The 20460-nt window shown below is 43.9% G+C and overlaps 1 protein-coding gene across 2 annotated transcripts; it reads left to right on the top strand.

The window, feature by feature from the left end:
- Positions 1–3205: 3205 nt before the first annotated feature.
- prdm1b (PR domain containing 1b, with ZNF domain) lies at positions 3206–15514 on the top strand. Of its 2 annotated transcripts, XM_071545955.1 has the most exons (6): positions 3206–3376; positions 7925–8044; positions 9734–9974; positions 11596–12536; positions 12837–12965; positions 13571–15514. In XM_071545955.1, exons 1-6 carry the CDS (start codon positions 3206–3208, stop codon positions 14147–14149), a joined length of 2181 nt encoding a protein of 726 aa, XP_071402056.1. In that variant the 3' UTR covers positions 14150–15514. The 2 variants fall into 2 exon arrangements, with proteins under 2 accessions (XP_071402056.1, XP_071402065.1); XM_071545964.1 differs by lacking the exons at positions 3206–3376; positions 7925–8044 and adding an exon at positions 9243–9356.
- The last annotated feature ends 4946 nt before the right edge of the window (positions 15515–20460 follow it).

Genomic DNA, 20460 nt, shown 5'->3' with positions numbered 1-20460 from the left:
GCAAAAGGTATTATCAACTTAGTTTTAGCATGTCTCAGGTCATGTCACTTTGTCTGCTTTTCTCTGTCTCAGACAGCTTCTTTATAGCTGACCCCAGGTCGTTTTTCTACTTATCCTTTTTGTCTCGTCTGGTGCCGCTCCCTCCCTCCCTCTCCCTCCCTCCCTCCCTTCCTCCCTCTCCCTCCCTTCCTCCCTCTCCCTCCCTTCCTCCCTCTCCCTCCCTGCTGAGGGCGAGTTTCCTTTGCTATGAGCAAGGTTTCCCACCCTGGAAAAGTGCAACTGGAGCGTCTGATGTCCCGGATGTGATGTGTGTCCAGGACTGAGATCAGTCGACTCGCCTGCTATCCTGCAGCTCTGGGTCTTTAGCCTCTGAGCTCTGAGCCCAAGCCCAGACTGTCTGCAAATTAGAGAAATTAGCCCAGCCAGGCGCAGGCTAGTGAAAGAGCCCGAGTCCCCACCTCCCCTCCCTCTCTCCTCTACACACACACGCACACAGACACACACAGACACACACACACACGCTCCCTCTACCACCACCCTTAACCCCTGCGCCACACGCGGCAGTGAAGCTCCACTCTTGGAATAGCAGTCTTGCCATATGGCAGCCAATTTACTGTTTCACTGGCCAAGTTAAGAAAAGAAGGGAAGGTGGGATGGATGGCAGACACAAATATAGTAATAATGTTTAAAATAGAGGTATGGCTAAATCAAGTTATAGCATAAATAAACAATTAAATAAATAAGAAAATAAAAACACAAAAAAAAATACTCAACAGGTATTTTCCCTTGAAAATATTCTGAAAATGTATAATTTTCCATTACACATGAAATATGTTTGTTTAAAATCATTGTTGCTGTGTTTATCTTTAAATATTATGTAACCCCTGGAGATCAAATATGTGTCATACTGTATCACCTCTATGCTTGTCTGTGCATGTTAATAGCTTACTTAGTGAGATCATATTTGAAATTCTGTATCATGATTTAGAATAATTTGAACCACCAATATTGGTTTCTAAATGAAATAGATAAGAGGAAATTTTTTTTTCAGTGTCTTGAAAAAGGAAACTTTTCAGGAACCGAGGAATTGAGAACAACTGGTGGTTTGCCCATTTCTGCCCCTGTGTTTTTGACATTTTCAACACAAGAAACCAACTTAACTTACATGTAAGTTAAATTACAAGTGGGGAACCATACCAACTGTGAATTACAATAAGCAAAAATTGAGAAATTGGTCCTTTCCGTATGCCTATGTGTGTCATCACCAGTAATCAAATAACAATGACTGAGGATACAGTGTCAGCACACATAGACAAGTCAGATTCTCCTTCTTTTTACCCTCCATATGTTGTTTTAACTCCTCTCTCCTGTCCTGGCTATCTTTATACAGGCGACCAAAGCTGCTCCATATTAGAGAAACTAGTCCAGGTGTGTGTTGGCGTGTCTCTGTCTGAAAGTAAAGGGGAAGCTCATCAGACAGGTGTCTAAGCCCCTGGTTCAGTCTCTCTGCCGTGCGCTGTGATGACCTGCCCTACATCTTCACCTACGAATGAGAACGAGAATCAGTACATGTCTGTGTGCGACGGAGAGAAAGAGAAAGAGAGGGAAAGATGTTAGTTTTGTGTGTGTTATTGAGCGGGGATTTGTCATCATGTGTTTTGTATCCCTACAAAATGTTTTACTGACATTTCCCCACTGGTCAAAAAACTGGAAATGTATGTGTCTTTGTATGAGTCTGTGTTTCGTTTGGTGGTGTGTGTGTGTGTGTGTGTGTGTGTGTGTGTGTGAGAGAGAGAGAGAGACAGGGGTCTTAGGGGTCTTAGTTCAAAATGTTCCACAGTGAGATGTAGGTCAAGGAGATACAGTGGCAGCAGATTGCTCATTAAGTGCCAAACCAAGCAAAAGTCTATCAGTGTGTTTTTCAGTGGCAACAGGCCAGCCATCTGCTGTTCCTTTATTCATTCATTAACATGTCTTCTTACCAGCACGGGCTGTTCCTTTGTGTGTGTGTGTGTGTGTGTGTGTGTGTGTGTGTGTGCGTGTGCATGCGTGTAATAAGTGTGTAAGCATACATCGTAACAGCCACTTGTACATCATGACCGATGTTGTTGTCCAAAGCCAACAGTTGTGTGTCAGATGGCTCAGTCACATGACCAGAGGCGGCTTGTGATTGGACGGGTCCCTGGGCTAAAAAGCTTGGCGCAATCCTGGCTCATGAGTTTCTGGTGACAGCGGCACAGTGGGCACAGTAGTGCGGACACCCAAAGGATCTAACTGGGAGGAACTCCTGGACAAACAAGAAACAGTCTGACACTGGAAAAGGGAGAGGAAGAATAGAAAGGACAAGGTGGATCCAAAGAGAGCGAGCGAGGGATGACATAGCCAAAGAAATGAGGATCCCACAGCTGAATGAATGTGTCAAAGTAAGTCAATACTTGTTTCTTTTTTGCTTACAATGATGAATGGCTTGGAAGATGGATGAATGATGCAGAATGAGCTGACCAGGGCAGCTGGACCTAATGGCCTCTCAATAAATGAGTGCTTGAGCTGAATGGCGTGCACTGGGATGCCGGCCAAGAACAGTTGTCAATGAACTTTGATTCTTCATGAATGAAACCGGCTGATTAAACACGGAACGACTGCCAACAGGCATTTTCAGCCAAAACTGGGGCATAGGGAAAGTTAGGGGATTTTTCTCAGGCTCTGAGGCATAGACTGAGTTGTTTACTGAGGACACTGGGATGCTGGTCTTGTATTGAACATCAGATCAGCTTGGTGTTTGGATGTTTTACTGATATGAATAAGCTGTTTGACATACTGTTGACTAGTTTACATTTGACCGAGATTCAAAAAGCTGATTCACTGCTGATTATTGGGTTGACAAAACTGAGTCACATACAGAAAAAAAAATACTACAAGATGCTTTATTTCTTATCATTACTTTTTTAAACTCTTACTTTCCAAACTTGTAATTTTCCTCCAAGTTAATATGACAACAACTGATTTATGTGGCACTGAACCTCTCTCCCTTTCCCCCTCTTTTCCTTTTCCAGATATTGAGCTTTAACCAGCGTACCTAAGACAAGGGACCTGACCCAACCAAACCAAAGCACTTCCATACCAAAGCAACCTAAACCAAACTGAACCAAACCAACCAAAACTGTGTGAAAGCCTGAATCCAAAAGCTACATACAGTATTGTCAAGATGAAGCTGGATAGCAACCCAGGAGACATGAGTGAGTGGAGGGAGGCGGACTTCGCCCTCACCTGCACCTACATCGTTCCAGACCAGGTCTCTGACCCCAGCTTCAGCCTGCCCAAAGCCATGACGTCCATCCCACGCAACCTCACCTTCGAATACAGCACAGACAACGAGGTAAGAGCAATTAATGCATACCGTTATTGAACAGTGCTAAGATGCTTTTTATCATGTTATTTAAGCTTCATTTCTTATGCACGTCTTCATTTCTAACAGGCATAATTAATTAGTTAATTAGTAAATACAATCAGTACATGCTATGAACCGGCAATCAGGCAGCCTACAAATATTACAACAGATTAACAAGGCACACACTAAGTATTTACAACTAACTTCAACCCAAGTACATGCTCACTATCCCCGATGATGTCTTAGAAAAGTATTTTTTCAGATTAAAGCATTAGCATGTACATTTCCAAAATATTAATACTGTTACGTAACATTCTGTTGTGCCATCTGCACTGGGTTAATTTGAACAATAGATTTGCTGACTAATGAGTTCTCCACACACACACGCGCGCGCGGTGCAGTGTGTCTGTGAATGAATGGTGCGGCAGTGGACATGAGGTCACCGACAGTTTGAGGTCAGGGGCCATTTTGCGTCTTCTGGCCACCTCTGTTTTGGTTCCACTGATTCACTCAACAGGCGAAACGTTTCAGCTCCGGTGAGGCCTGTTAAGCTTCTCTAAGTCTCTGGGTCAGTGTTACACGCATGCAAGCAGGCGCAAACTGGCACACACACACACACACACACACACACACACACACAGACACACAGAGTAAGATATCAGAAATAAGCTTGGCTTCCTGCAGGTGATCTAATCGCATCAAGACTTCCCGCCTACACTCTTTTTTTCTCTCCTTTCCATCCCTCCCTCTCCCCCTTTACCGCCTACATCCCTCTCTCTCACTCAGGCGAGTCACCAAGAGTGTACGCAATACTTGTGCTAGTCAATCAGCTGACTGCTTGGAGATCAGGCATCTGTCTGGACCTGTCACCTGTAGTGCTGCAGACATGCCTTTGATCAACATAAAAAACAGTGTGCTGGTGCTGCAACCGAAACAGAAAGAGAGACGTGGAGGAGAAAGAAGAGAGAAGTGTCTCGAGCTGTGGCTCTCTCACGCTCACTTCTTTTATGGTTGCTCTTGACACTTTTTTCTGTGGTCGACTTCGCCCTCCCCTTCCTCTTTTCTCTGTTGTGACCCAGGCAGCACTTTCTGCCCTCGTTCCTCTTCTCTAGCTCACAGTCTCTCATCTCTTCCTCTCTTTGCTGCATTTTTCTGCCTGAGGATGAGAAAGGTATGAAAACCGTGGTCATTAAGTGAGGGTTTATTTACACGGCTCACCCCGCGTACACCAACAAGCGCATCCTAAAAACTCTTCACAAACTCACACTTGTTAACCAGATAAGATTTCATTGGTCGCACGCAATCGCCTTACCAAAAGTGGTGTGTGTGTGTGTGTGTCTGTGTGTGTGTGTATCTGCGTGTGATCAAACTCCCCCAAGCAACACACATGCTTGTTCATGTTGAAAAGAGGGGGACAGGCTGCTGTAGTGCTTGTTGGCTGTGCATTCATGTAATAATAACATAATCAAACTAATAATGTAATTTAGTTTGTTGTGCTTTCGATTTCACTGTTACACCAGGCCTGCTGTTACTTTATAAACAAAGAACGCTTAATGGCAAACGAGTGTGTGTGTGTGTGTGTGTGCACATGTCCACAGTGAGACAAGGAGAAACCAAACATGCAAACATACCTACCCACACACGCACACACACACGCACACATACACACTCAATGTTGCCAGTAAGCTGCATTGCCTCCACTGGCCCATCGAGTAGTTTCCCTTCCTAATGATGGTGTCATGCAACTCTTTCTCCTTGACTGGTTGTTACTAGACTGGTAAGGTTACCGTAAGGTGACAGTTACTGTATCAGGAGGGTTTTGATTACAAGGATTTTACACAGGTGAGTGTACAGACACACATTGTCTGACACACAAGTACTGTAATTCAGGATCATTATCTGACAGTGCCAGAAAATCTAGTCTTAAGTGGATTCACTCACTTCTTTTGGACAGTTGCACAGAGTAAATAGAGTGCTCCAAATCCAATGAGTCTGAACGATGACAATGACAGGGTAGGATACAGTTTGGGACGAGGAGCGAGGAGCAACGGGTGGCCCTTCTGTTCCTGTCTCGTTCCTCATACCTCCTTGATACCATTGTCATACCGCCTTTCCTTTCCCGTTTTTATCCGTCGCATCCTGAAGCGTGCCAGGGAAGACCGGGGGCTGGGGGGGGGGGGCGTGTGTGGTCGGCTGAGGGGGGCACGTGGCAGATGGGGCGTTAGCGACGGGTGTGGGTGGGTGGGTGGGGGGGGGGGGGGGGGTGAGGCAGCGGTGGGGGAGGACAGGAGGAGGAGGGGGTGGAGGGGGGATCTAGGTTAAACCCCCCCGACGATTAACTTTCGTTTGGGACAGGCAGCCAGGCAGCCAGCCAGGCATCAGGCTTCAACCTGGTGAGTGCAGGAGCTATTCTGAGAGGGACGAGTTCAGAAGAGGGGGAGGGGAGGAAGGGGGGGAGGACGTTGATGTTGAGGCGTGCGGTAGCGTGGGTCCATTTAAGAAGCGATAGCCTCCCTCCCCATCCCTTACCCCCCCCCCCCATTTCTTCCCAACCTGGCTGAACTGAGCGGTTGCGTTAGTCACGCAACGCCAGCAAAGCACAATGTCCCTGTCACACTTGTTCATCACATCTCAAATCACCTCACTCGCCTCGCTCCCCATGCCCTACACCCCCCCCCCAACACACACACGCACACACACACACACACTCCCGATGCCCTCAGTAACCTGTTGTTCTTCTGATTAACTAAAAGCTTGCACATCCTCATCGTTTACAAAACAACCGCTGTTAGTAATGCACTAATGCTCACAAATTGTTCAGGAAATATATGTATTTTTTTTCGGGAATGACTTTTTATAGGAGGCCTTGAGAATCCTGTTGAGGGAATTGTACTTCCTCAATGGCAGGAAGAGAGAGTGTGTGATTGTGTATGGATGGGATGGGGGGGGGGGGGGCTGTCGGGGGTAGGGGGTGGTGTTTAAGGTTTGAAGACAAAGCTCCTTAAGACCCCTGACGCTGAGGTTGCGTCCCACAGATGCTGCAGCCTGTTGGCGTGTGTGTGTGTGTGTGTGTGTGTTTTGGGGAGAGTTGACCCCAAGCCTGTGCACCTCCCTGGACTTTCTATGCTCTATCAATGGAAGTGTGAATCAGACAGCTGTTCCCAGCAAGAGGGAGGATACTGGTATATCCTGTCGTCTCTCTCTTTAGATTGATAATCTTTACCAATAGAGTTTCTTCATCCAACTTACAAAGAACTGACTTGGAAGGGCTTGAAATGAATCAGCTGTCTGCATGACAGGTATTGGTGTGCACGCTCATCCCCGCATTTACACCTTGGGCAAACATAGACATTGAGAGACATTTCCTGTTAATTTTTGGAAATGCCTATTCCAGTGTATCCCATTATAGTTACCTCACAAACAAGCAATAATAGCATGAACCTAGGCGGTCGTCTGCGCTCTCCCAGTGCCCTTCTAGTTATCATTGAGTCATATCCACATGCATAGATAACATGCATTTTTGCCATCAGGGCCCCTTAGCTGTCTGAGGAGCTATAACAGAATCAGTGTCATCTCTTAAATCACTTCTTCAAACTTACTTTTAAAGGCTTGCTTTCATGTGATGTCATTTATCCTGTTGTTTTTAATGTTATATTGATTCCACCCTCTGCTTTCATCTTGTGGTGGCTTCTTTGTTTCAGTGTATTTCATGAGTTTGTTGTTTGCTTTTATTTGATTGTTAAAGCACTTTATAAAGTGTTTTTTTAAAACAGTGTGATACAGTTTACTATTAGTGTATTATTGTTTCACTATACATTTGGAACACTTATAAAGAATAGATCAGAGTGCAGGTATGTTAGTAGCATTCATGTAGTTCACAAGATAAACCACAGGGGTGCGTGAGTCGAGTTAAACTCAGGTGACACTGCTCTCTCTCTCTCTCTCTCTCTCTCTCTCTCTCTCTCTCTCTCTCTCTCTCTCTCTCGTGCTTATGAGGACAGCAGGTCAGAGATCAGTGGAGTAGGTCAGAGAAAGTGTAATTCCCTTCATTCGTTTAACTCATTAGTGTAGAAAGTGGGTCACCTTGGGTTTTACCGTGTCGTGGCTCTAGAGCCGTCTGGGTCAGCATGTCAAAGCAGAACCGAGGCCAGAAACCCGCTGAACAGAAACAACTGACAAACGCAATTCTCGCCACATGATGATGATTGCTATCTAATATGATGACTGGATATGCATTTGTGATGGGAGAACTCGAAGAAGAGTGCACTCTGGGATTGTTGAGGTTATGGCCACAGCTTAACACAGCTAAAATAGCAATAAGTCACATAGCCTCATTGTAGATAATTAATTTATTCAGCCATCTTTTGGTGTTAATCGTGTAAAAATGAAGACCTTTTTTGTCTTTTCTATCAAAGTGATGAATGTGCAGCAACTTTGTGATATTCTATTTGAGATGGACCATTTTTTCTTTATAATTGTTATCGATTGCCATGATGGTAACAGGATATCAATGCATGTATTTGCTCTGTCTTCCAGGTGACAGGTGTGTTCAGCAAAGAGTACATTCCCCAGGGGACTCGCTTTGGCCCCCTGCAGGGAGACATCTACACCAAAGACAATGTCCCCAAACAAGCCAACAGGAAATACTTCTGGAGGGTGAGGGGAACACACACACACACACACATGCATATTCACATTTAAGCATCGCAGCATTATGGTAATCCAGGTCATAGAGCGATACTGTGGCTTCAAGAGGGGAAACTCTCAGATCCTTGCATAAGAAACAACCATGGGAATAGTTTTAAAAGAGTTGGGAGGGGACAAAATGACCTGCATTCGTCTTCCTCCATTATTCTTAGAAATAGAAGCAAAAGACATGGCTCAGAGAGTTTCACATCAGGTCTGCGTCCATACGTCAGTAAGGAAACAAAAAAATGCTTTCACACAGATTGTAGTGGCGTTCAGGGGTTTTGGTCAAACTTTTAGAGGAAGTTGTGAATGCTTCTGGCACGCAACAATGGAGTCGCTCTCACAGAGTCATTGCGGCAGCCTTACCGTCACTCAGGTCCTATTTATGTGTCACATACCCAGAGGAAGGGACTATTCTTCTCTTCTACGCACACAGACACAAACACACACACACACACACATCCTTGTCTTTCTCCCCATTAGTCTCGTCCTCCCGCTTTTCTTCTTCTCTCTCTCCCGGTCGTGGCTTGTGTCACCCAGGAGTTTTTTTTCTGCTGAGTCAATTCCCATAAGGACTTTTTTGCTACAATCAGACGTATTTTCCTTCCGGCTCTATTTCCTGTAAACCTGTGAGAGGGGTGTTCCTGTTCCAGTGCAATAGTGAAAGTCTGACGCACCCTGGGAGTAAATTATATTATTACTCTCTCATGAGACAGGTGTGGGGAGAGGGTGGACGTGCTGCTCAAGGCATGTGTATGGGTGTCACTGTGTGCTTTGTTTGTGTGTTTGTGTGTGTGTGTGTGTGTGTGTGTGTTTGGCTGTCTGCCACCTCCGTTTGTCAATAGCAGCCGGTAGTAACATTTCCCTTTTGCCTTGTGTTTACGTTCACAACATAGCACATAAAAATTCATAAAGGAAATGGCCACAGTTGATCCCAGAGGTTGATCCCAGAGTTTATTTTATGAACTAAGCGGCAAAACAGAAATACATGTTAAATACTGGGAGGAGAGAGAGAGAAAGAGAAAATGAGAGAAAGGGCGAGAGGGAAAGGGAGAGAGAGAGAGTGAGAGAGAGAGAGAGAGAGAGAGAGAGTGTGTGGTGTGTGTGGGCCACGCCTCCACTGCTGATAAAGGTAGTGACAGGACAGTAGCTCACGCACAAGCACACAAGAGCATATCACACAGGACACACAGCTCGGACTTGCAGTGCGCAGACCAAAGAAGCCGAATTTAACTAATAACTGAAGAGGATATAGAAAATCTAACTGTACATGGCAGAGGTGAATTATAATTTAGACTTTCTATCTTGTCTGTTTATCTTGATTTGTTGTATATTTCTCTACATCTTTTTGTGATGATTTTATGCGGACTATATCAGTCAGCATCATGTCTATGAAATAGTTGTTTCAGATTAAAAAATTGTCTGATAAAGATTATAGCATATACTGCAAAAGCCTTACATTATGTTCAGTAATGTTGATTGTGAAACTGAAAAAATGCTGTGGTCAGTACATATTAAAACATAGTAATTATTCATTATACTGCACACAATTCCGGCGTGTTGGCAATTGTCTGTGTGTCTTATCCAAGTACAGTTTCTGTGTTTACACTTGTGAGAATATATTTTAATGGTGTCCTCTCTCCTCTCCTTCTACAGATCTACAGCGGCGGCCAGCTGCACCACTTCATCGACGGCTATGACGTCCACAGGAGCAACTGGATGCGTTACGTCAACCCGGCACGCTCGCTGGCCGAACAGAACCTGGTGGCCTGCCAGAACGGCCGGGACGTCTACTTCTACACCATCCGGCCAGTGGAGCCCAAACAGGAGCTTCTAGTCTGGTACAGCCAGGAGTTTGCCCAGAGGCTCTGCAGCCAGCAGGACGACAGCAAACAGAGTGAGAACCTTTTTCTACTGTCCTACTGTCTAGTGTTTTGTTCAAAAATTAGATAGCCACCACTGGAGAAAAAGTGAGACCTACTCTTCTGACATGACTGGTTTCACCTCGGCAGGACACAATAAATAGATGCATAAATGAGGCTCACTGGCTGTATATGATGTGAGGGAGGGTATTATATGACTATGTTTTGTGAATGAATCAGTAGGTTATGTGTAGGACTTAGCAAATTACAAAACAACTCATACCAACCAACATATTTGTTGTGTTTGATCCCCCTTTTACGCTGTATTAATCTCACTGAAGAGTGAGTGAGAAGGAGCGAATGACAGACAGAGCTGTTTGTTGTTCCTCAGCTGTTTTGTGGGGAAGAGGCATGACAAAGCACAGGAATCTGTGTTATTTTTCTTACTAGATCTGATAAAATGACAGACTTAGATCTGTTGCAGTGACTGAGCACAAAGCACACAGTCTGCGTGATGAGATGACAGAAGGGAAGAATCTTGTATCTGCTTTATCAGCAAGATCTTAATTCTTTTTTTCCTTTCTGGTTTACTATAATTGATAAAATGCAGCCTGCCTATGAAATATACCCATTTCCTTACAATGACAGACAATACACTGTTTCACTTGTTTTGTGGTGTGCCACACATTTTCGTCTACGCACAGACGCATATGTAAGCACACAAACATGGGAACACATGCACACACACGCACACACACACACACACACACACACACACACACACAGACACAACATAATCTCGCCATTTCACAAAACATGGGAAATCGCAGGGAATTTCAAGGAGAGAAGAGAAATCTAAGGGAAACAATGGTTGGTCGTGGTTGGTTGTGAGTCATTACTTTTCATCTATTAGTAGAAAAGCAAGTCATCTCCTCATCATCCTGAGCAGGTCTCTGTTGCCACAAAGTCTGATGATTCATACCAACTGGATACACCAGATACGTGGCCATTCAACCTGGTGACTAATGCCATGTCAATATCATTACATTGTTTTATCACCTTAATTGAGTAGCTCCCATAATAAACGGTTGCGGCAGGTGACATAATGGTGACTAAGCTGATTAGACAAACCAGGCGAAAAACTGTTACAAAAAAAAAAGGAAAAAAAATAGGTCATGTCATGTTGGAAAAAAGGAGATGTTTCATGTTTTCTCGCAAACCTATACGGTAAGACACCCACCCAGAAAACCATTTCACAAATGAAACTCAGACTCTTGCTGCACAGCCGCTCATACATGACACATGTACGCCCACACACACACACTTTAGAACCCGCACACTCTCCCACGCCAAATCACTACTATCTCGGCAATGACAAACAGAAACCTCTACTTGATTGAAGTGTCATCTAAAAACTGAAACTACTATCATTTACCATAAGAGGGAGTGCCTTCTGTGGGAGGATTTGTCTCTGTCAAGACATTTTTAATCTATTAAATGTAGGACTTAAACAGAGAAATGATAATCAACTTCACCACAAAAATAAGGTTTATGCAATGAAAATAAATTCTACATTATTGAACTAAAAAAAACTTGGGATACAAAAAAACTCAATACCAAAACTCAATACTCAACTTTTCATTTTCTTCCTCATAGAACACATGAGTGCCGATGGAGACCGTGAGCCAGAATACACCAAACAGCACCTACCTCAGCAGGCCTGGCTCCGGGAAAAAACAAGGGAAGAGATGAAAGAAGAGAAGGATGAAGAAGCAGAGGAGAAGATCGACGTGGAGATGCTGGAGAGAGACACGCCGCCCGACACGCCTGACGACCAGATCATGGACTTCAGCAAAAAGGTTGAGAAGGAGGAGGAGGAGGAGGAGGACAGGGACGCAGAGGACCGGGGCGTCGTACCTTCCCCTCAACCCGGACACAGAGAGGCCGGCCTGGGCTCGAATCACCCCTACCTCCCTGACCACCACCCAGCTCTCCCTTCTCCCCACCGCAACCTCCCGCTTCACCTCCACGGTCTCTACGGCCACAGAGAGGGCCTGGTGTCTTCTTACCCCCTGTACCCCCACTCCAGACCCCTCCAGCCCCCCTACCAGCTCCTTCCTCCCTACGGCCCTCACTATCCTCGCCTCCTCCTCCCCCCCCAGTACTCCCCTCCCTTCCCCGGGATGCTGCCCTCTAGAGCGCCCCTCCGGTACAGCAGCTACCTGGGCACCGACGGACTCCCGTACCCCCCCATCGGCCAGCCCGGTCTGCTGCCAGTGTCCCTTCCCTACCCTCCGTCCCCCCAGGGAGGGCTGAAGGAACGAACGCCAAACATGTCGCCGCCACAAGGCGCCCCGGCCACCCCGGAGCTTTCCCCTCTCCCTAAACCCAGCGGCCAGCATCAGACCCCTCAGCAGTCCCCGTCCGGCTGCGAGGAGGCCATGAACCTCAGCCTGGCTATGACCAAAAGCAGCTCGGCGCCGCGCAACGGCCCCGGCTACAAATCCCTGCCCTACCCACTGAAGAAGCAGAACGGGAAGATCAAGTATGAATGTAACGTCTGCCTCAAGACCTTCGGACAGCTGTCTAACCTCAAGGTGAGCTGTTAGCTTCTTCTTCTGTAATTGTAATTGTTGTGTTTTTTGTTTTGTCTTTATTTATAAGGAGGTTTTAGAAGGTCTTTCTTTCGGAATAGTGTATGGTTTTAAATGGTAATAATAAAGACCTTTTGGAATTCAAATTCTCTCTCTCTGTTCAAATTCAATTGATTGTACAGGGTTATTTTTAGGTTATAATAGTTCATCCAGTAGTATTCACTCCTGGATTCTATTTACTCCTGGATTCTACATTGACACCAGCGCTCATCTTATTTCTTTGCTTGTTTTGTGCAATTGTAGGTCCACCTGCGAGTGCACAGCGGCGAGAGGCCTTTCCAGTGTAACCTGTGTAAAAAGAGCTTCACTCAGCTGGCTCACCTCCAGAAACACCACCTGGTCCACACAGGGGAGAAACCGCATGAGTGCCAGGTGAGCTGAAAATAGTAATCTGTGTATGTGTGTATGTGTGTGTGTGTGTGTGTGTGTTTTCTTTTCTCTTTACAAGCTTCTTCCATTCTCCTCACTGCTCACCACGTAAAGAGAAAGAGAGATACACATGACTACACTGTATACACAATACACATGAATGCTCTCTCGCACACATACCTTTCTGGTAACGCAGTGTGTCTGTTGGACTTTCACTGAGCCACTACCCAGCTTGTGATGTAATAGGAATCTCGGTGCTTTTGTTTGCCACTGCAACTATGTGGGTGTGAGTCCTTTCTTCCTTGGTGACTTTCTATTCTTTGGTTGTGATCTACCAAATGACTAAGAACTGGTTGTAGATCAAGCCCTGTTGACGTGAAAAGAAAGAAACCTAGTCCCTCCTGTTTATCTGACAGCAACAAAATTACCACAGAGGACTGGAAGAACCTGGTCAACGGCGATACAATGTTATTATATTGACATCAAGATGACATGACAATGTTCTGCCAGATTGTTCCAGTTATATTCCCCATAACAATCCTTCCAGTCCACTCTTTTCTTAAGGGCTTTGGCTCGATTACCCTAACCTTTCATCCCATTCTTTCCAGGTGTGTCACAAGCGCTTCAGCAGCACCAGCAACCTGAAGACCCACCTGCGCCTGCACTCCGGAGAGAAGCCTTACCAGTGCAAGCTGTGCAGCACCAAGTTCACCCAGTACATCCACCTCAAACTGCACCGCCGCCTCCACAGCTCCCGCGAGCGCCCCTACCGCTGCCAGCTCTGCGCTCAGGCCTTCCTCCACCGCTTCTCCCTGCGCACCCACCAGCGCAGCTGCTGCCCGGCCAACTCCAGCGCTCACGCCAACGTGCACGTCAAAGAGATGGTGGAGCGCTTTGATGCCAGCCAGGAAGCCGACGCGCTCACAGAGGCGGCCTCCCCGGCGCAGGTGGAGGCGGCTGTGGAGCGCTGGGTGGCTCGTAGCTTGGAGGGCTGCGAGGGGAAGGAGGACCAGAAGGAGGCCAACCTACTGCTCAAGGCTCTGACAGCGGCCATAAACGCCCCGGCGATGCCTGTGGCCCAATCAGCTGCACCCGCGTCACACCACAGCCCACAGCTGGCCTATCAGGAGAGGGCTAGTGTGGTTCATCTCTACAAACGGCCAATGGTGAAGACGGAGGGACAGTGAGGAGGAAGTGAAAGGACACCTGAAAGGAGAGGGAGAGATATAAAGGACAGATGGACAGAAGGACATTTAATTCATTATAGAAGTTTGCATACAGCAGTTGTGCAGACCAACAATGAAAAAAAGAGATGTCGCCAAATAAAACTCCCTCTTTTGTCCAAATGGGACAAAACGGGAGGAAAAACAGTCACAATCCAATGAGCGCAGCACCAAAAGAAGAGCATTCCAAAGACTGGGCTAGATTGTACTTCCACCCATAGCTCTGCTCAATTTTATAGAAAGAAAGGAGAGAGAGGCTGTTTTTTTTAAGCTGTGAAGTACTTACAACTGTTTTCACTCAGGTAGAAAAGTGTTTGCTTTTTTGTGCTTTAACTTATTACTTTTTCGGAGACCTTGAGTCATCTATATTTATTTAGTTGAATAATATGTTTTTCTGTTAGTGTTTTTCTTGCAAACGTTGACATTTCCAAGGAGACTTGATCTGTTCGGAAAACCACAAAATGAACAATTACATGGTATTAACTTGCAGATGAGTCTTCACTTGTCCCTTGCAACAACGGTTGTCTAGTGCGTGTTGTTTTACTTTGAGTGAGAGCGTGTTTGAGCTTGTGTGTGCATGTGTGAAAGTGGGAATGAAAGTGTACATCAGAGACAGTGCACAGTGAAAGCACCAACCACCTTCCTGACAATCTGACACTTCAATTCTTTTTGCAACTTTGTTATTTATTTGTGATAAAAAGGGAAAGATCAGGTATCTTGAAACTGTGTGTATATAAGCATTTGCCAAAATAACACCAAGAATCAAAGAACATAGACAGGACCAGTTTACATGTAGCACTGCTTTTTGGATCATTTATTTTACAACACAATATAATGTAACAAGTGAGGAAAGTGACCCAGACTTTGTGCCCAGCAACCTCTCAGGACCTTTTTGAGTTATCATAGGCAGGTATCAAGGTATCAAAACAAAGAAATACTGTAGATTCAGTGTGATCATATTATCACATTGAGACTCCAGTACAATGTACATGAGATCCGCAAATAAATGGCTTATTATGCTCTCTTATTTGCGTTGCATTTCTGTTTAAACTTGAGAGAGTACGTTTATTACAATGTAGCTGTTTGCTGGATTCAAATGTTTCAGTGCTACTTCTTACATACAAAGCTTTACTGTTCAGTTTTACAACCACAAGCTTCATCCAAATCTTAATTCTGCCATATCAGCCACAGCCAGTCAGGGTAAATACACTTTATACCTGCTTCAAATACTGCTGCACATTGTACATGTACTGCTGTACACTCAGGTGGCTGTCTTTAGACGGATGTTAGGCACATCTGTACTTCATATTCAGCGTGAGACAAAGAAAGTGAGCACACATTTTTTTCTAAATTATTATTTTCTTGTCACTTAGCACTGGAAAAAATGTAACTAGCTCCACGTTTTGGTGTTACCCAAAACCAGAATGCTGGAACTGTTCTTGAGCATTTTACTACTGAGTCAATAATGTATTTCTTTTATCATATTTGTAGTTTTTTTTATTTGTACAGTATGTTTGTCTATGTAGTTTATTTTTGAAAACAGGCTATGAGATGTTGATAATTTATATGTGAGAGACTATTTTGATGATACTTTTATATTTACATGATGTAGCATATTAAAGATATTGTTTCTCTACGTTTGGTGTCCTGAATTCCTATTTTTCAGTCCATGAACATGCACTTGGTACAGGACTCATTTGTTCTGACAGTGGAACAAACACTGCAGTAGGTATAATACACCATATGGTTCTTCAACTGTTGAAAAGAACTTTGCGTAATCTGAGGATCTAACTGTAAATCTAACTGTAGACACAAACACATTCGTGCAGGTGTTACTGAACATCCTCACAAAATCCTCTTCTTCTGTCTGTGAACACAAAAGCTAAAAAAGATGATGTCATGTTATTGAGTCTTTGTATAATAGACGGGAACACAAGCGCAGATACACCCTTGCAATATCCCGCTAGCTCTCCCCCTCTCTTGCTGGTAACAGAACCCTAGAAAGTCCCACGCTACAGCCCCCTCATAAGTGCTCTTCTTCTAATGCTCTCTTTCCTAGAAAATATAGGAAATGAAACTGGTCACCAGTGGAAAAAAAAAACAATACTACTTGCCATCACGCTATTTTTACATGTCAAAATAACTGATCATGACAACCAATCTTGCTGTTTTGGAGTCTGTTGTTGTTATTGTCAGAAGTTGCTGTGCAGAGTTTATAAGGGAAGGAGAGGAATATGGAAACCAAAATTAACAGTAATCGATAAGCAGTGGGGACATGTCGAGTTTGGAGGCCTCAATGGGCAGAGCCAAAGAACTGCAGTTAGCTAAGTGGGAAAACTTGAATGGTAAAGAAGGAACCCTAGTTAAGATATAAATAAAAAAAATATAAATTACAATGACTTATTTTTTCATTCATTCATGGCATTCATGATCTTGGAAGGTCAGCAGCTAGCTAACTAGCTTATAGTTTAATGTGGCTGGTTTGAGCTTGGAAGGTCAGCAAGGTCAACTAGCTGACATAAATAAATTATTATGGCTAGATTTCATTTTTTTTGTTAATAGGAAGAGCACTAGACATAATAATATTTGCTGCCACCTCCCTGTCTCCTTGCCATTTTCACTGGGGTTCAGTCTAACCTTACTTTGTCAGAGAAACTGGTTCTTCGGTTCCGCTTATTGAGGTTTAACTCAACAGGTGAGATTATTTCTCGTTTCTTGTTAGTATCTCTGCCTCTGAGAAACATTTGTATTACTGAAAAAATGAATCTGTGATTCAACAATGGCAACAATGACTCTGATTTTCTTTATGCTGTAGTATAATGGAGTTACGGGCACACCGGACATACCTGGTGTGCCAATCTTGATTCTCACAAGATGATCGTCCTCCCCCTGACATTCACCCTCACCCACACTTTGAATCAACAAGAACTATAGCAAAGTTACTGTAAGCATGGTCTGTTAGATTTACTGTAACTGTCACCCTCTCTGTCTCTGTCTGTCTCTCTCTCTCTCTGTCTCTGTCTCTGTCTCTGTCTCTCTCTCTGTCTCTCTCTCTCTCTCTCTCTCTCTCTCTCTCTCTCTCTCTCTCTCTCTCTATCGCTCTCTAAACCGCTGTCTTTTTCTACATGTGTATGACTCCTCATTCTATAGTATTTCCTCTTGTGATCTCTGCTGTGGGGGAGAACCCCGCAGCAGACACCTACACACTGCTGACCAGAACAAAAACACCTCAGCTCTTTCTGTGTGCTTGTCTGTCAGTAGTGACAGGAAATCCCTTCTTCTGACTGGCTGTCAGCTACATTCGCTCACAAGTGAAACATGTGGAGATATGGTTATCCTACTATGCAGTTTTACAAAAGAAGCAGGTGTCTACCAGTAAAGAAACCACAAAGTACCTGGCTGTAGAACAGAACAGAACAACACAGAACAGAACAGATGTAATAGATGAATAGATATGGATGGAATAGATGAATAGATATAACTAGATGGAATAGATGAATAGATATAACTGACCCGAATTAGCAAAGTAGCTGATATGTCAATTATGGAAAGTCAGAAACGATTCATCTTTTGTGTTTAAGGCTCATTCACATCTAGAGTAATACATATAAAGATAACTATAACTGTAAAAAGATTTAAATCATTCTCAGTAAATAGAATGTCTCTGTTCCCACTACAATGATAATGATAAAAACAACCAAAACCATAACTATAACTATATATTTTTTGGATGCAGAGACAACGATAAAACATTTTCAACCAATCAAATTTAAGGAAGAAGGGGGCGGAGCATTCGGCAGCTCACTCCAGTGATGTTTCCTTTGCTGTGGAACTTATCCCAGATATCACTGTGGTGTGAATGCTGCAGCAAAAAAAAAAAAAGTATAGTTATAGTTTACAGTTATCTTTATGGTTATCACTCCAGGTGTGAATGGGCCTTTTGTCTTGGTTTGGCATGGAAGAACACAACAGACACAACAGACAAGACCAGAAGGGACCTGAACAGAAATTGAACACAGCAGAACTGAAACGAACCAAACTAAATTGAACGAGAAACAGTGTCACATGTATTTGACAAAATCCCCAAATCACCACTGAGATGGCGGACTCATTGTGGCTGGCAGGATCAAGGAAGTTTTACAGTATCAGGTTTGTTGGTTGGGTGGTTGAAAGGAAAGGGCTCACGCAGCCAGACATGCTGTTTACATTTGCTTCCTGTTGATTTCTCTTGACACATGGCTCATTCTTTGAAAACCAGTTACCCTAGTTCCCCCCTCCAATCATGCAGCCCTTAAGAATCACGACCGGAAACCCTTTACTGGCCATGCTGGGTGGGTGACAGGCAAGGGTGAAAGAGAAAATAAGCATGAACTGATGTTAGGTTGCAACACACTTCATTAGAATTGCATGGATCTAGTCAAGTATGTCAACAACTTCATTTTTTACTCAGTTCACTGGTAAAATGAAGCCGTTTGATGTGAGTTTATGAATGCTTCATTTGCTTGGTGACACATCATCCATCTAACCTGCTCTCCACAAGGACGGTAAAATGAAATAAAATACTTTATGGTACAACTGAAATCTTCCAGGGAACTGGTTTACAGTTTGTCTCATTTCATAACCCTCTACATATCTAAGTCTTATCAAATTACTTCTTAAGTATCTAATAGCTGGACTCCCACGTGGAAACAGAAAAGATGCTAAAGGTTTACAGTTTCGCCAGAGAAAAGGGATACTGTTATTAATGATCTTTCATTTGACATTCTTTTAACATTTATTTATCCAGGTTGATCTGACTGAGATCATGTCTTGCAAGGGAGACCAGCGTAAAAACAGGACAACAATCAGAGGTGTAAGGAGGAGAAACAGCATAGCTCGAAGCAATCAGCTTGTTCAATCAGAAATCAGCTTCTATTTGCTTGTTCATAGCATCGACAATTTCCAAGCTGCAGTCTGGAGTCATTTCCTTTCTGATGATGTTTGAACATGTATGACGTCATCACAAGCCTCCTCTGGATCTTAAAGGGGAAATCCACCTTTACACAAAATCCACAATTTCCTCGATCTTAGACATTTCAGTCAGTATTATTGAAACTGAACAACTCTGCTCCAAAGTGAGAGACCAGAGAATAAAGGCTCTACTCAGTGATGTGATCAAAAGGCAAAACCTGGATCTGCCTATTTTTAATGAATTGGAGACTGAATTGTGGAGGTTTTACACTCTAAAGAGCTTCATTTCATTGCTGTAATGCTAACAGTTTTTTTTGGTATATTGAGTGCATTAATAGCATTTCTCAAGAAATTCACAGGAAATTCACAAGCATTATGAAGACACAGTCACAGTCTTGATGTTGTCATGCATTTTATGATCATGCCTGCTCTTAGAAGTAACTGTAACAAAGTGATCTGGTGTGTGTTCATGTGTGTGTGTGTCACTTTTGAACTCGAATCAGATCCACCCTTCCAGGCATTGTGGCAACTTTATCTTTTCAAGCTTATATTCTCTTCCATATATTTTGGAAAAGGTGTGTATTGGGGACAGTCGTCTAAACTGTGTATCATCTATTATCTATCAGCCACTTATCAGCAACTCTCTGCTCATGTATTTCAGGCCTGACACTTTGACAACATTACTGTAAATAAATCGCTGACGTCAAAACCGGGTAGGCCTACTTTCCAATGAAGAGCATGACGGGCTCCTCACCTTTTCCTGATGTACACAGTGACTGGGAAAAACACTCGACTAAAATATTTGCAAAAAGAAACTCTTTCAAACCTACAAGTGACACAGCAAGCAGGATGTTTATTATTTGCAGCCTTTTCCCCTGGTTCCAGGCTTGGCCACCCACTCATGTTTATTTATTTTTTTTACTGCATTGTAAACATGCCTGGCTGGATGTGTTCAAAGAAACAGACTTACCTGGAAGAGGTTTGTGCTGAATAACAATCACATACCCCCAACATGTTTCACATTATGATCTGCTGTACTACAACAGAACTATGATTTAGTTTCAGTTTTAGTTTAAAGGAAAGACTCCTACGATGATGAGAGACAATATTTCCTTTGAGATAAAAAATATTGCTTTCCCTGGCAATTCGGGGAGAACACAATACATTTAGGGACTTTGGTCTCAGAAGTGATCTCGTGTCAGCGTATTTTCATTTCTACTGTTCACCCCTAGATCATTTATCTCAGCTTGATCTCATTGTTTGCCTTTCTGCTGCAGTAGTCATCCTTTACTCACCATACGCCTGACCTGGGTGTGGGCCAGAGA

The sequence above is a fragment of the Centroberyx affinis genome, unplaced genomic scaffold (genome assembly GCF_046629955.1).
Source record: "Centroberyx affinis isolate AG114_WGS23_722 - 3 ecotype Tasmania unplaced genomic scaffold, CSIRO-AGI_Caff_v1 ptg000261l_1, whole genome shotgun sequence".
In the NCBI taxonomy this organism is placed as follows: Eukaryota; Metazoa; Chordata; class Actinopteri; order Beryciformes; family Berycidae; genus Centroberyx; species Centroberyx affinis.
The sequence above is the reverse complement of the archived record's forward strand: the minus strand, read 5'-3'. Positions and strand labels throughout refer to the sequence as shown.